Raw genomic sequence first — 18,322 nt, 5'->3', positions numbered from 1 at the left:
ATAAAATCTTGCATATATATATATATATATATAGTCCTTTTAAAATTTTATCAAATAAATTTTAAAGTATTATTTACTCAGCTAGTCTAACGAAAGATCAAACGGATTAAAACAAGATACTTAAGCAAATTTGAGAGAAGTTTCAGGCAAAACAATATTAATCAGTGACAAAAAATGAGTTTAAAATATTCAAGTCAATTACTAAAACAAGAACGAAACACCGATGAAATATTATCTGTCATCGTTGATCGCCGTGTCATTAACACCCTGTAGAAAAACGCGGGTGCCATCTGTGTAGAAGAGCCCTTGCATTAGCGGGATGATATTATGCACTACCTCTAGAAGGGTTCTGGGTTTATCTCGTTAAATCACTCCGCCCTACAGCTCACAGAAAAATCATTTACTCGACAGGGACTTGTAAACAAGATTATATTTACAGTAGTATCCTTGTACCGAGATAGTTTTGAAGCGAAGTAATATCTATGAAGTATAAAACTTTTGTTTGTTGTTACTAAACTTTTTGTTATGAAATAGGAAGGTAAGTAAGTGATCACCACATTTACTCTCTTGGAACACCAGAAGAGCAGCATCGTTGTTGAAATATTAGGTGCTCCAAACGCTGCTTTTTAAGTCTGTCTTTTCAACAGCGCAAAGGAAACACAGTCGACATAGTCAATATCGGTTTTAGTACATTTCTTCGATTTATTCACCAACAACAACGTGTTGAATAAACTTTTTGTAATTTTTCCAGGTCATAGACATGAATTTCTGGCATACACACAGCCTGTGACTCCTCTAATTTAGTCACACTAACATTGCATTAACCTTCAGTTTTAGTTACATTATATATAAATATAAAATATATTGTTTAGTTCTTGCATAACGATATTATTATAGTATCGTGCTATCGTAGAATAGGGTGCACACGCAAAGTTCGCCCCATTTTTGTGTCTCTATGAATTCATAGTTTTTGACAAAAGCGGTCATTATTTAATGGACATACTAATATTTTAAGAACAACACGGTTCCATGGACATTTATAGCAAATTATCGTGTCGTAATGTTTTTATCCATAGATATTTAATGAGATCCCGAGAGTGTTATTTACATGTGCTGATTTTTTTTATGACAATATTTGACGAGACGAACAGGACGTTCAGCTGATGGTAATTGATAGGCCCTGCCCATTACAATGCGCACTGCATTTCAACTATAGCGAGTATCCATTCTTTCATACAAACGTTCTCAAATCTTCTCCTTGGTGTTTAAGTCCAGATAATAATAACACTTTTATTAAATTATCTTGCCCCAATTAGGCATAGCCTGTGTAATGGGTTGAAATACAACGATATATTTAATACTTACCTAAACATGTATAAATACATATAAACATCCATGACTCGGAAAGAAACAAATATTTGCACCTACCATGGATCCGAACCCGGGACCTCTAGCTTAGTAGGCAGGTTCACTAATAACTCGGCTACAATAAGTCTATAATATCATCATCATGTCAGTAGTAGTGCCGCTTAGATTTTTCTGCTCGTCTCGTCCCTTCATAAAAATATATATTAAATAGATACCTCAACACAATTACATCAATCTACCAATCAAACAATCACATCCAACAGTTCGTCAATCATTGTGCAATATCAAATACATTTGATTTAATTAACAATACGATTTGATGAAAGCTTAACGATTCTCTGTAACAGAACGCGGAAACGGTGGATGTGGTTAAGAAACGACTAATTCCCAAATCTCTTGTAATAGCTGATCATACTATTCGTGGAACACCGAACATCTAAAAGTAGAAGTGATTTATTATGGAAGAGTTCTAATATGAGCTGCTTTTTAAGTGTGCGATGAGGATTATAGAGGTGGAGAGGAATCATTTATAGATGTTTTATAAATTCACTTAATGTGTCACTCATGTACCGAATCGCATTCGTGTTGAGATATATGTGATTGATCGATCTAATATTAATTGATAAAGTTATATATAATATTATTAAGATGAATTATGATTTATTTGAGAGCAAATCTCGGTGGTATAATAATCTTGATTTGCCTATGTATATTTTTTTTATGAAAATAAGGGACTAGACGAGCAGGACGTTCAGTTGATGGTAATTCATACGCTCGACCCATAACAATGCAGTGCCGCTCAAAATTCTGAGCGGTACTACAATTGCGCTCGTAACCTTGATACATAAGATGTTAAGTCGCATTTGCCCAGTAATTAATTAGTACATAGATAAATTTAAAGCACATTATATCACAAAAAGGCCTTATATAAAAATCTATATGATTTTTTTTTACAAAAATACAACCGAGTTCAAAAACACTATTCCAAAATAATAGATATACTTTGCACTAATGAGTAGTAAAACTATTTGCTTACTTATATACAATCGTATTTCTCTCCCTCCTTTCCTTATTCGCGATCCCGGATGTAGTTTGCTATAAGATACTCGTAGATATATATGTATTGCAGCCGATTGACGCCAACAGAAAACACATGAAAAAATAAAATTTAACCCCTATCACAAAGATGTCCGACTTTCCACAAACGTAGTTTTCTCAAGAAACATTTTTCCTCGCAGGGTCACTCTGCGATGGCACTTCCGAACCGATACAACTTATAGCCTTAACACATGGTTCGATTATTTTGAGTGATGGACAATGCGACATACAATTGAATATATAGTCCGCTATCAGGAGGTCTACTCGCAAAATCGACAACGATACATTCGGAACGATACGATAATACTCCGAATATATCGCAACTATCCTACTCTAACAAATGTTCGAATTCCTTATCGTTTATCGTTACCATAGACTAATATTTTCAGTTTTTTACGATGTTAGTGTGAATGAAATATGTGCAAACCTAAACAATTATCTGTGCTATGTCGCTGTTGAGTGTCAAAAGTCAAAACATAGTTTAGGCGCTAAGGACCATGCCAGACTCTGCACCACCAATTTGGTATCATTTACACATAATGTAAATGTTAAAAAAATATGTAATGAATATAAATGACCATTTAAAATTGAATAAATAAGACAAGACTTGCGGATAATAAAATGAAAAAAAAATGTAACTCAACCCTTCTCGTCAACTTCCTATTTCTCAGGTGGTCATTTGCATAACTTTCTACGCATAAACGATGAAATGACTAAAATTACTTGGTAGTAAAAAATCCTGTTGAATAGTAAATCACATATAATTATTAAAATTTTATTTATTTAGTATGTATATTGTATAGCAAATATATCTATACAACTTGAAACGATAATAGCAACGACAGCCTAGGAGGTGTCTTTGAGATTATCGTAAAAGTGACGTTTGATTGTTTGTTGAATTCGAATATTCGTCTCTGACATTTTCAACTTAGAGTAGGGCTAGACCGATAATATAGAAAAACGTTTTGTTCGTTCAATCATCGTTTCGACATTGAATGCGATGTTACTAAGAGTAGGATTCGACACGACTAATGCCACGATATATCGAATATCGATTTTAGGAGTAAGTCCCCAGAGTGCGTCCGATGGTTCGGCCGTACCAAATCTCATCATGTGTTTGACCTATTAGAAAATTGAAGCTCTCGAAAAGATTGTTTTTCGAAAATCAAACGTGAAATACTCAATGAATTACTTATATGAAGTACGTAAGTCAAATCACAAATTGAGAAATGATTGAATGAATGAATTGATTACGATATATGTAAGGTGCTGCAACAAAAATACTCAATTACTTAAACGAGTAAGTAAAAAAAATAAAACGACGAAGCTGTAAATGTTGATATAAAAGAGCGGCAATGAGTTTCTAGCCACTACCTCTCATTAAAGCTCAACCTTTTGAGAAATAGTAAAAATGGTATAAAAAAACTATTGGCATTCACAAGTGCCATTTCCTTTACCTAGATGCACAAAAAGCGATTTTGATATCATTTAGTTTAAGTTAATGTTTGACACTCACATTATCTAAAGAAAATACGATATTAACAAGGCACCCTCAGTCTTATAAAAATTAAATAACTTTTGTACAAATTAGTTGTACAATTCAGCGTTCAAAACTCCAAATTTATTGATTTTATGTTAGCAAGGGTAGGGATAAATAAAGCGTTGAACTCATAACGTTAAATTTATGAGGGCATTAAGAGTGCAGTTTAATAAGAGAAATTTTAACAAGGGCTCTCCTCGCGTCGTGTCCAGACGGGGCGCTCGTAAAATCAACCAACCGTCGAAGTTAAGCAGTTCTTTTACGGCCGTTTTCAATAACCTAGTTTAACTTACTAGACGTAGACAAATCTATCCTTTTACGCTTAGTTACATTTTAATAACCTATTGACAGATAGCATTGGACTATAACGGCCGTTCCCAATATTCAGTCTATCTCTTACTTGAGATAAAAATCGTAACTATTGTTGACTTTTCTGTCCCAATAAACTTATCGGCGGTAACTCATGATACTCATCCATACACGCTGTCTGTCAATGGGACGTCGTATAGCTTACTAGTGATAGAAGTTTGTATAGAAATTGCAATTCACGCGTCCCAATATAAGGCGATAAGAATGTCTTATCGGGTATATTGGGACAGCTTCAGATTATTGATAGCTACTGACAATTACTGACAGTAGAAGGTAGTAATTTATCTCTATCTGTAGATAGTATATTGGAAATGGCCGTAACTGTATTGGAGACAACTATGGATAGATAAGATCTTGTCATTAAACGGTGACAGCAATGTATCCGTAACTACAAATACGTTATTGAAAACGGCCGCTAGAAAATAGTTCACGTACAAATGATTTATCTGTAGCACTGATGTTATATACACATACTAGCAGACCCGACAGACGTAGTCCTGTATACACGTCTTAAATTGGAAAAATCGTTCCAGCCGTTAAGAGGAGTTCACGAACATACACATGGGCAGGAGAATTATATATGGACTCATTCTCAAATTCACTCAAAAAAATCATATAAATCAGTCCAGCCGTTCAGGAGGTAGTTCAATTAGGAATCTAAATCATTCTCGAATCCACTTGAACACACACAAAAAAATTCATTCAAATCGGTCCAGCCGTTTAGGAGGAGTTCATTGTCAACACATGGACATAATAATTATATAATATACTAGCTGTGCCTGCAAACGTTGTATTGCCGATATTAAAATCGCGATACATAAGTAACTGTTGATCATAGATGGGTGAAAATTTAAAGTTGTATGTATTTTTAATGTTAACTCATAAATCAAACAAATTTAAAAAAAAATGTCAAAAAAATAAAAAAAAAAGGATTTGGCGTGGCCTTAACATTTATGGGGATGAAAAATAGATGTTGTCCGATTCTCAGACCTACCCAATATGCACTCAAATTATCATGAGAATCGCTCAAGCCGTTTCGAAGGAGTTTAACTACAAACACCGCGACATGAGAATTTTATATATTAGATAGAGACATATCATTCGCAGTCTGATATCGGAAGAGCAAAAGTGTGATGGTCTTGGCTTATCATTTACTATCAGATTGCGTCTTGCCTCGTCTCTATAACTTTTCTCATAAAAAATCCAAAAAAAAAAAGACAAATTTGTCTGTTATTTATTGCAAGAAGGCATGTACACCCTACTCGCACCATATAGAATATCCAGAGATGTGAATTTAAGTATATTTACATAGTTGCTATTATGAGAAGTGTCATTATTATTGGCTTCTGCTGTATTTAGTTGGGGAATATCGGTAGAATACACACTTGCAAAGAACCTGGCAAATGCCTCAGCAGCTGCAGCTCACGTAAAACTGTCACCCTGGAACTTTTCCGTTGGCTCAAAACCTCCTTTGGAACGAAGACCTGCTTTTGGAGAGAAGGTTTTGTTTTCTTGTTGACGTCTCAGATAATATGTTACATTCTAGAACTGCTAATAACTATCCGGACATACTTATCTTTATTTTGAATATGCTGTAGTAAAAAACATCATATATATCAAGAATTATAATGATCAATTTACACTTTTTAAGATAGACAAACTTTGTTATTTAATACGAATGGTAACATAAATATATCAATGGTTTAAATGAGGGTGTACATATTGATCTATTAGCTTTCATGCGGACTGTAATGAATTTATGATTATTTATTATTGATTTACAAATTTGTCAGTTGATTAAATCAAGTTTATTTTTAATATTTATATTCAATTTATAATATATCTATTAATTACTCTAATACTCTATTCGATGATTGTGATTCATTCATATGTTTTAATCGATATATGGAGAACGAAAGGTACATAGTCGATTCTTTGTAAATAGTGGGGGCTATCTATTGGTTCTGATCGAGCGTCTGGTCGTAGACAGACGTTGAATATTATGTTGTGCAATTGTTAGTAATTGAGTAATTATAAGTAAGAGTGATTAAAATAATATAATTGTTGTCATGAAGCAAGCAGTTTTTTTATACACCAGAAACTTGATTGTGAGAATTCGTCACAGGACCAAGGCACCAAATTATCTTAGGTTATTCAACCAGTGACGAACCAACGGTTCTATTATTGCCGCTCTGTAATTTTAATGGTTTGGTTTATTGCGGCAAAGCATAACTTTAAAAGTGCTCTTTTTTAAGCTATCAACAAGTTTTACGAGCGGTAGCTGAAATTTAAAATACTGTTAAATTTATTGCTTTAAGTTCTACTTCAATATGTTACAATGGGTTCAAAGTAAGGTATGTCTATTTAGCCTGGCCATAAATAATGTTACAATTAAAAATAAAGAAAATATTACATTTGAATTTCGAATCTGTCATATTTATTGTTCAATGAGTTTTCTCTTGGTATTAGTAAAATGTTTGTGTACCAGGCTATTAATAGCCACAATGAGACCTCCTTTTTTGTGACAGAAATAGATCTGGCCGTACACGTAGTGTTCGTACGAAAAATGTGGTCAAAGCAGTAAGGGAAAGAATTTGTCCGAAAGCAAAAGATTTTATCTCCGGAGATGAAGATAGCACCTAGAAACATGTCGCGTATTTTAAAAGATGACTTAGGACTTGCAGCCGATAAGAGGTCTGGTCATTTCTTAACTGATAATTTAAAAAGGAATTGGGTGATAAAATTAAAACAACTACTGAAGCGGTATGCAAAGGGAGAAAATTTTTGTTTACGGATGAGATTTTTTTTACAATTGAGCAACATTTTAACAAACATAATGAACGATTTACTCTCAAAGCTCAAAAGAAGCTTCCCAATTAGTCGACAGAGTACAACGTGGGCACTATCCGACTTCATTGATTATTTGGTAGGCTATAAAGGAGTAACTGAGCCATATTTTTGTGAAAAAGGTATCAAAACATCGGCACAAGTGTACCAAGATACCATTCTTGAGAAGTTAGTGATGCCCCTTAACAACACCATGTTGAATAACCAAGAAATATCCTTCCAGCAAGACTCGGCGCTCGGTCTACGCAGTCTTGGTTGGAAACGAACGTTTCGGACTTCATCAGAGCTGAAGAGTGGCCGTCGTCTAGTCCCAATCTTACTCCGCTGGATTATGATTTATGGTTAGTTTTAGAGAATACGGCTTGCTCTGAACGCCATGATAATTTGGAGTCCCTAAAACTATCCGTACCAATGGTAGTGAAGAATTTTCCAATGGAAAGAGTGCGTGCTTCTATTGATAACTGGCCTCAACATTTAAAGGAAGACCACTTCTAATAAATTTATTATATTTAAAATTGTTGTATATTTATTTATTTAACTTACACACTGTAAAAGTAATAAATGGTATTTGCAATAGAAATATTTTTTTCTTCGTTTCCGTATTATAAGGCTAGTATTGAACTTTTCAATAATTCCATTCAATTTCATTTATAAGATATACACAGCACTAATGTTGCACAATTCGACAGCTGTATAGCTACAGATATACTGCTATAAGCATTTCGGTGACGCGAACTCACGAGATTTCAGCTATCCGAAAATTATATATATTTAATTATTTATCTTTTTAATTATTTAATTATCACGCCAGTCAAGAGCATGTCGGTGAAGCGAACCCACAAAATTTTCACCTACTCAATGTGCCCCACGCAGCTAAAGAAGTATTCACTTCAATAATATAATTTCATGAGATACAATATCACCAGACAGTAAACGAAACCCTATTGCTGTATATGTATGACCTTACTGTTCTTACCATAGTCAATTATGGCAAACAGTAAATTGCTCGATGAAATTCATTCGGCTAGCGAAGTCCACGCTTAACAAAATACACCAGATGTAACAAATTCATTATCAACCGCAACTAAATTATATTTTTGCCATATTTATGAACACGAAAACATAATAGCGGAATATTTGTTCAATATTATTGGAACAAACAACTTGGTTTTGTTAAACAAATTGACTTCTATTGTGTTTGTTGATGGAACGGATAGCGGGGCCTTGTCTTACTAATATAAACATGGCATATGACACAAATCGGCTGTTTGACTGACAAAATTTTCATATGATCGTATTTTGTTAAGCAAACCAATTTTAATAACATGTAGTATTTTTTTAGAGAAAAATGATGGTACGAACAAATTTGAAAACAAAATTTGTGAACTATGCGGGACTCGAACCCGCGACAACTTTTCATATGAACACACTTTGTTAAAATACAAGCAATTCAATACATTTAGCATTTTTTTAGCGAAAAAATGACGGTACGAGTAAGTTTGAAAACAAAATTAACGCTGCGGGATTCAAACCCATGACCTCTCGCGTTCCGTGCAAGCGCTCTTCCACTGAGCCAACCGTTCGACTTAAAGTTCACAAATCTGTCTTGTCAATTAATTTGTGTAATTAAAAATAATAAATGGGTACGAGTAAGACTTTATAATAGTGATTCGTGTAATGGGGATTTATAATAGGCCTGTTATCATGCGTTGCCTAACAGCAATATGCTCTATTTAGACGTATAAATTACCTAAGACATTAACCTTCTTTATCGTATAGTTTATTCAGTTGTTTTTACATATCACTTCTTCTCCATATTATTTTATATTATATGTCAGGGCGAAGACCGATAACATTTACGTGATTCAAATTATATTCTTTTTAACCTTTGGGGCCAATTTTCCATTGTGATCTGTCCAGAGCAGATCGTCTCCACATTGGTCCAGTCATTTTTTTTAAAAACATCTTCCAATCTAATGGATTGTGTTCGCGATGAACAAAAGAAAGATTGATATCTTCTTAAAGATTTATATTTCGTCTGTCTTAACAGGATTAGATAAAATAGTTCTTGTGTAGTTGAGGTGTCGTGTGCAAGTAGAAGAGTGAATGAATGAATGTTGTATTTGACAGATAGATGAAGGATGAAGTATGATTGACAGAGTAGGTAAATGGAGTAATATTAGAGTAATTGTTTGATAGGTTTAGGTGTATGACTCGATATAATAATAAAATTAAATTTAATCCAGTCGACGATAGGAAATCTCGCGTCGACAGATTGTCTTCCTTGATTCCTTTTACCTTGTCTTGCTAGACTGGTTGGTGATACCCAACTAATATGCTGAGTAGCAAACCTTTTTTGGGACAAAACTCTGCAAACACCACCTTATTATGTTGATATAGAATAAGCCTTAGTTTAGTTTTTTCGTTGATTCTTAATGCATGTTAGTTTTAATAAGATTAGGCATATTATAGTATTTTTTTAGATAAGTTTTTCATATTATTTGTAATTATATTTTGTAAATGTTTACCTGTTTTTGTAGTGTTTGTTCCAAATAAAGATATACTTATTTACTTACTTACATATCAACAACAGCTGATGTTTATTTGCAACCGATCTGGAGATTAGTTTAAGAACACACACGCCCCAACAGCTGACGAAAAACTCATCTTGTTCAAACATTTGAACCGGTCGAGGGATGATACACTCAAATCCTGTCTTACCGTTATATATTCTGGTTCTTATAAGCGCTAACGAAATTTTAAACACACCAATAAAATTGCACTAAATTATCGGTTTTCGAATCTTTTAAACACGAATGCAACTGCGCCGCTTCAATTTATTTTACTTTTAATTATATTTATGGGTGTTTTGATATCCAATATATTTTGCAGGGATTCGCAAATTGGAGGAGATTTAATAATTGCTTTGGGTGATATATATTTTACATCATTTTATTATCTTTGCAATAAAGATCGAAATGGGAAGTGTTAAATTTCATTGAAGGTGTTAATTACGCGCGGTTTTCCAAACCAGCCTGCCTTTGGGACCACTTTGTGTCGTATAGAAATAAGTGATGTATCTGCACATAAGCCACAGTAAGAATATTAGAATGTTTCAGTTTTTCTTCTCAGATATATATTATGGCTTCATTTTGGAGTTATACTTCTTTGGCGCGTTATGAAATAATGATGACAGTGAAATTTGAAGATGCGCGTGCGTTACTGTAAAACAAAAGTAACAGGTTGAAGTTGGTTCCTAAAATTTTCTGACGTTTGTGACATTCGTTATATTTTTTTTGGGTTTCTTCGTCCATTATTAGGACAGGCAAAGGGTTCAAGCCCATGCAGCCGTGTTCGTTGTTTAATAATTAATTGTTAAAGCCATCTTTGCAAGATTTTTACAATATCGTTCTTTCTACAAACGTAGAATAGCAGGAGGAATAAATAGTTTTAAGGATTTTTGCTTTGTTACGTCAAAGAAGTACAGCTTCTTGCGTGCATACATATGTACACACACACTTTTTCTTACAGTAAGGTACTGTCCTATATGTTACAAATAATCATTTATTTCTTATTTTTTTAATTTTGAATTTAAAGCTATTTTTGTATTTTATCTATTAGGAAGCGAACGTGCATACAACTATCCTAATCTATGGACACATTTAGAGCAATGCACGCACACTAACACAAAGTGTCACGAATCGCGAGTGTAATACGTAGCTTGTCACACACACTAAAGTATTCAAATTCAAATATTTTTATTCAAAATAGGATGTGACATCACTTATTGAAAGTCAAAAACTACCACCCATTCCAAAATGAATGCCTCAGACCTGAGAAGAACGGGCGCAACAAACTCAGCGGGCTTTCTTTTTTCATCGAAAATATACATATAAGAATATGTTTAAAAAGTATTAATGTACAATTAAACTTATTATTTAACAGCCTGAGGGCGGTCACTCCATTCCCAATCTGTGGTATCATTAAGAAAGTCATTTATGTTATAGTAACCTTTACCACACAAACGTTTTTAACAATTCTTTTGAATAACGAAATACTTTTGTTTTGAACATTTTCTGGGATCTTGTTGTAAAAGCATATACACCGCCCCACAATAGACTTATTAACTTGATTTAGCCGAGTAGTAGGCATTATAAGTTTATGTCTATTCCTGGTGTTAACATTATGGTTATGACAGTTTCTAGAATATTCACTTATGTGCCTATGTACATACATGACATTATCAAGAATATATTGAGAAGCAACAGTCAAGATGTTAATTTCTTTGAATTTTGCTCTCATTGGTTCTTTAGGACCTTGGTTATAAATAGCTCGAATAGCCCTCTTCTGCAGCACAAATATTGTATATATATCGGCAGCGTTGCCCCATAGCAATATACCATAGGACGTAATACTATGGAAATAACTAAAGTACACTAGTCGCGCCGTATTGTCAGTCAGTTGTATGTGAGTTAATTGTCTAATATTTTTAACCGCGTATGCTGCAGAACTAAGTCTGTTTGCCAATCCTTCAATATGGGGCCCCCATTGTAATTTGGAATCTAGAGTTAAGCCAAGAAATATAGCAGATTCCACCGGTTCTATCACCTCTCGTACGGTAAATTTAATGTATTTAGTTTTCTTGCTATTTAACAAAAGGTTATTAGCGCTAAACCAGTACACGATGTCAGATTAAATATCGTTCACTTCGTCATACATAGCTTGGTTTCTTTTCACTTTGAAAATCAGTGAAGTGTCGTCCGCAAACAATACTACCTTGTTTTTTCTCTATAAGATTAGGAAGATCATTTATATAGATAAGGAAGAGGAACGGTCCAAGAATAGACCCTTGTGGTACCCCCATACTGAGAGGAGTCCCAGGAGATCTCCTGCCATTCACATCAACCCTCTGAATTCTATTGTTTAGATATGAAGTTAGAAGATCGAGCGCAGTTCCTTTTATGCCATAGTGGTAATGCTTCCTGACAAGCGTTGAATGTTGAACACAATCAAAAGCCCTAGATAAATCACAGTAGATGCCAAGTGCATTATGTGATTCCTCCCAGGCATCAAAAATATTCTTGATCAGCTCAACACCTGCATCCGTTGTTCAACGTCCCCTAGTAAAGCCAAAGAGTTTCAAATGAAGTAACTTATGAGAGTTAAAGTAAGTAAGCATTTGGGTTAAAATAATTTTTTCAAAAATTTTACTAAGGGTCGGTAAAACCGACACAAGACGATAGTTATTCGGGTTAGAAGAGCATCCCTACTTAAATATTGGTGAAATTTTACTATGTTTCAGAAGGTCAGGAAACACGCCATGATTAATACAATTATTAAACCCGGCCCGCTTTTATCGGCCTAAAAGACTGTTTTTTTTAGTTTTCTTTTTAATATAATTTAGTAGTACGTTTAAAGTACTTATAATTAAAAGGCTAACTTTCTTTTTATATTTTATTTAGGTTTAGTCCTGGTGAGCCAGAGAAATTATTGAAAATATTGTAAGATCTTTGATGTGTTTTTAAATTTTCAAGGAAACCGGGAAAACCACTTTCAATGATTCCATTACATGCATAGATACAAATAATAAAGGCTATTAAGAATTCCATAAAAATGCTAATTTTAAAAATTAACAATTATCTTCCTTTTCTAAATGAAGTTAGTTAGGCATTGAGCACTTTTCTTGGGATGGGTATAAAATGTTAAAATGTGACACGAGTCAGCACACGTGACCTGATCGAAAGTTCGTAAGACAGTCGGTGAAATTATTGATTAAAATTGATTTTACTGAAAGAAAATTTTTAATGTAAAATAATTTTAATAGTTCTGAAATGTTACATTTTTATGCAATATAAATTATAATTTTTGTACTATAGCGCAATAAATGAATATTGTATTCACCCCCTAAAATGCTAGTACTTTTATTCTGATAAATAAATCAATTCGTGTGAAATTATTCCCTAAACATTGCAAAATATTCAAAAATGCACAACGTTAATGTTCAAGTTTTCACTTCTGCCGGCACTCCCGGAGTCCAACCCGTTATTTCTTTTTTAAATTCTTTTGTATTATGCTTCAGTATTACTAGTATGGAGTAATTTTATGCTAGCTTTCTAGAACATTAAACAATTTATATTATTTCCAATAAAATGTAGAACTCTAGGTCTCTTTATTTTAATATTTACTAAAGTCCGTCCCCCTTATTCATAATGGTTTTTCCTAACTTAAAACAGCCGCTAAGAAGTGTTTTTTCTCATTCTGACTTAGGTCAATAGAAGAAGACAGAGTGAGAATTAGCAATGCTTTAAGTTAGCAGACTATTATGAATAAGGGGCTGTATGTTTCCCAAATAATAAAGAAGTATCAATCTTCCGAAAGTCTAAAAAATATGTCCTTGGGCCGCTCTCATAGAATTCAAAGCATCATTCAAAATATTTAAACTTTTCTCACGATCAACAAAAAGTTTATATAATTATCCAGTTGGTGTTTATATGGCTGGATGCCCAAATACGTTGCTGATTCCGACCGCTCGCACCAACTAAGGAAAGTTGTCGCATCGCCAGTCGTTTTCTATGGATACTAAATTTATATTTTTGTTTCTCAAACATTCCTTTTGACAACTTATATACCCCTGTGGCGAATAAACCTCCCTACCCGGTCCCGGGTTCGAATTCCGGTCAGTGCAAACATTTATATGAGGAAAATGGATGTTTTTTAAACAAAATTCTATGAACGATGCGGGACTCGAACCTACGACCTTTCGCGTTCCGTGCGACTGCTCTTCCAACGGGCAGGGCATATCAATTACCATCGGCGAACGTCCTGCTCGTCTCATCCCTAATTTTCGTAATTTTTTATTACGAAAATTAGGGATCGTAGGGACGTAGATTTTTCTATAGGTACAAAAATATAACCAAATTGATAATAGTAATAATATGCAGTTTGGATATACCTGAATCTTAATTCATTGCCAGCCCACGTCATTATGATCCATTCATGCGGACGACACAATATAATTAAACGTAGACGGAGCCAACAAATAGATATTTATAATTGAACTATATTATGTTATTCTAATCTACTTTACATACTTTAGTTTCACAAACATGTCGATATGAGCACTATTCCAGACACTTTATCGCACGTATATATTATATTAATAATATTTCCAAACTCCTACACAAATTATCTTGCCCCAAACTTAAACCATAGCATATAACATGCGGGATATTTCCACGTCCTTCAAAAAGCGTACAAAAAAACCCGAAAGGCCGATCTGCTGACTTTTTACAAGAGCAGACATCTCAAGTCAATTTCCTAATATGCAAATATTGGGGTTGAGCAGGTTATCAACTGTAAAGTAGATCCTGTAGATGAAGCCAGAACCTGAGGGTTGAACAAAGCATACAAGATTTTATGAAGATACGTCACTCGAACGGTTAGCTCAGTTGGTTACAGCACCGGCACGGAACGCCGGAGGTCGTGGGTTCCAGTCCCGCATCATTCATAAAATTTTGTTTTTCAAATTTTATTTGTGTATTCATAAGTGTCATTTCCTTGACCTACGTGAATAAAGTGATTCTGACTTTATTTGATTTGACTCCTCTTGTATAGCAAGAGAGTATGTCCGGTGATCATTGAATACAATCAGGTAACGAAAAACTTACTAATTACAAACCCAATTAATACCCAATAATATTGAAAAAAAAAATAGTACTATCTGTTATAAATTATAAACTTTACATAAAACATCGGTTTTGTCATTTATAATCAATAATAATTCATAATACTGAAGTATAGAAAAAATATGAAATCGTAAAATGTGTTATAATTTTTTTATAGTTCACATTATAATATAATATAAACGAAGTTAGATAATGTAAAATTTGAATTTAATTTAATGATCTTATAGAGTTAATTTGAATCGTAATTAACGTATTTAAATCAATTTTATTTATTATATTCTATAATATTATCTATTGATGGTTTTGTTCAACCTGTTATAATTGAAAACTGTAATTCATATTAATATAATTCAATTTAATTGTGAGTCAACTTCTAAAGTAGGTATGATATAGTCTTGATTTATTTAAAACATCAAATTTTTGCTTTTTTATGTAGGTACTAATTTGCTTCTTAATTATGAATGTTATTTTCGCTTATAATTGATGTAGCACTCAGCATGTACTTTAGTCAATTTTTATTTTGTATGTGTATACTTTGTTGGTGTAATAAATAAATAAATAGATAATAAATAATGTAGTATGTATGTATATTTATAATACATTAAAATAAGACATAGCATGATCACTCACTCCAAATCTAAACCAAAAAATCTCTCTGTGCTCGATCTATTTTATTCTTATATCTAAGACAAGACAAACAATAGCTTTGTAGTCCTTTGTCGTGCGCTAACTCGAAGACAAGACAAGTAACCTATGTCACGACTGTCACGTGACATCCTTGTATTGTTTGAGCAGCTCAAACAGTTGACTTCACTCTTCAGTCAAAGGGCTAAATTCACGGCAAAGACCATAGACTATTCATTACTGCATGCTGCTGACCACTTTAAAAAAAAATCGTACAATCAAGAAACCTATCTATCTATTAACACTATCACTGCTATCTACAACTACTACAGCTTTGTATGAGACAGACTGCTGTAAATATTTTGTGATAGAATTCCGTTCACTCTTTTTGAGCTGAAGCAAAGAATTTGTTTCGTAGGCCACAAACTTCAACGACCTTACAAATAAACTTGGTATAAGGTTATACCTGTTAATAAAGCAAGAATATGCAAAAAAATATCTCAGGTATAAATATATACCGAGTTTATTTGACAGGCTTGTAAATCTTTTCAATCAAGATTAAACAAGATCTAAAGAAAATTTTAGAACTGTAACATAATTTCTTTGAAAAGCGACATCTATACGAAAGTAGTGAAATGACGACATCACGATGGCTCTTATTATTAACACGTTAAAGAGTACCTCCTAACTGTACTAGATGGCAGTATTTCGCAAATATCACAAACTTTATTATAATTATATACATACAGCCAATAATTTGCGTGTGAAATACATTGTGATATCTTAAATTTATCTTATAATATTTGCATCACTCACCTATTGGCTGCCAAGGTTGTCATTTCGATTTTATTTCCACAAGCTGACAATACTTCATCGCCTGCGATACTGCTGCCCCCTGCTATTCGTTGAACTGAGCCCGACGAAACATCTTCGTTGGAGCTTTTAGCTGCATTTACAGCATTACCACTAGGTGGCGCTATTCTCTGTTTCGACGCTTGCTTATGTCTGCTAAGCGCGAAAAACAGCGCTAGGACAGCTTTTAGTTTTGCATCTCGTATGTCCACAGCTGTTACTTGCTCTAATCCTTGGACTTTGTGCGCATGGAGAAAATCCAAACAACACTGCACGTTCTCCAACTGAAACAAAAGTCACAGGTTAGTGTCGAGTACGGAGTAACTAACTAATAAACTAGATAAGTAAATTATTCTTAAATGTCCATAACAAGTCAAGGTCAGTGGTGAATATTTTATATTAGTACATAACATAATATGTATAACTATATATATATTATTAACCTTTAATAATTAGTTTATTACGTATCTATTATTTATGAAATTTTTACGTTAACAGGAGAACAGAAATAAAGCTTTTTATAGGTAACGTACCTACTATATTGTAATTATTCTAAAGTACTTATACAAAGGTTTCAGTTGTTTTAAGAGGTTAGATTTACCTTTTCGGAACACCATGATAAACACCGTTACCAGAGCACTTGATCCCCGACGATTCTAGCTCTCTGCGTTGCATGCGGTCAAATGGTTTAGGCATGATAATGGTGCGCGCCAGACCAGAGATGACAGCAATACTCAATATATGGTCGAACCTACGCTTTGTAGAGGTTATAATGTGGGCTTGTCGCGCTATTTATGAACTCCAGTTTCTTCGATGTCAAATTGGCTTTGCCTACCAGATTTCCGCGGAATTGGCAATCGCTCCAGGTTTCCTGACTAGGTAACTTATTAAGGGGAGTGTTGTCGAAGGGCAGCGATACAAAAAAAATTTAATAGTAAAGTGATGCAAAAAAAAACTCAAAAAGCAAACAGTCAATGCCTTGCCAACGAGTAAGTAAAAATAGTAAATGTAAATTAACATGCAACATAAATAGGAGGATAAATCTTCTGGAGGTTAAATTGGACAAGGTTCATTTTACCTCATTCCGCGACCTTCTCAAGAGACGACTTGATAGAAGACACAAGTTTCTTCTGGCACTGATCAACAAATTCCTGAGAGAGTCATCCGTATAGCAATGCATGTGGGAGTCATCCAAGATATCTTTGATATGAAGGAGAAACGGTGCACAAGATAGCACACAACAAATCATAAACTTCAACATTTACGGGTTTCAGGTTACGAGCAATAACTGCCGACAACGACCTGTATGCTGCGTCCAGAGGAAGCTGGAGGTCCACTAGCATAATGAAATCCAAATGATAGAAGTTTCGAGAGGTGCACACTGTGCCGTACACGATCGAAAGACTTCGCTATGTCCAAACTAACTGTCAGGCCTTCTCCCTTGCTTCCGCAGCAAAGGATGTGTTAGATCAGAAGATCGCTCGTCGACGTACACGACGAAAGCCGTACTGTCGGTTATACCAAGAGCTGGCAGCTAATAATGCCTTCCAGGAATTTGAGGAGCAAGGTGTTAATAGTAATAGGCTTGTCGTTAACCAAATCCGAACTTTCTCCTTTTCATATCGGATAGACCCGGCTGTAATAGAAAGCATTAATTATGGACTGGAAAATAACAATTACAATACAAAATTGGATAGTGATTTGGAGTTACCAAAAATGGATCCACATGACCATACCATAGTGGATTCGTGCTGCATGCATGAAACGCATCGCGAATTCCATATCTATACGTTCGGGTAGATAACGTGATTTCATTACGGTCCTGCGCAGTGCGCATGCGCGTGTGTCGACTACATAACCTTATTATCGCCAAATTGACAATCAAATAAGATAATTCGCTTTATTTAATAAATTTTAAATTGTAGGTAATTAACGGTCG

General features: G+C 34.1%; 1 protein-coding gene across 1 annotated transcript in view; it reads right to left on the bottom strand.

Moving 5' to 3' along the window:
- Window positions 1-18,322, bottom strand: part of LOC126965663 (protein sickie-like) — a 150,205-nt gene that overhangs the window by 57,876 nt on the left and 74,007 nt on the right. The window contains exon 4 of the mRNA XM_050809372.1: window positions 16,348-16,667. Within this exon, the coding sequence (XP_050665329.1) occupies window positions 16,348-16,667 (320 nt within the window). The remainder of the gene's footprint in view (window positions 1-16,347; window positions 16,668-18,322) is intronic.

The sequence above is a fragment of the Leptidea sinapis genome, chromosome 8, assembly GCF_905404315.1.
Source record: "Leptidea sinapis chromosome 8, ilLepSina1.1, whole genome shotgun sequence".
Classification (NCBI taxonomy): domain Eukaryota; kingdom Metazoa; phylum Arthropoda; class Insecta; order Lepidoptera; family Pieridae; genus Leptidea; species Leptidea sinapis.
This window is presented reverse-complemented; position numbering and strand designations above follow the sequence as displayed.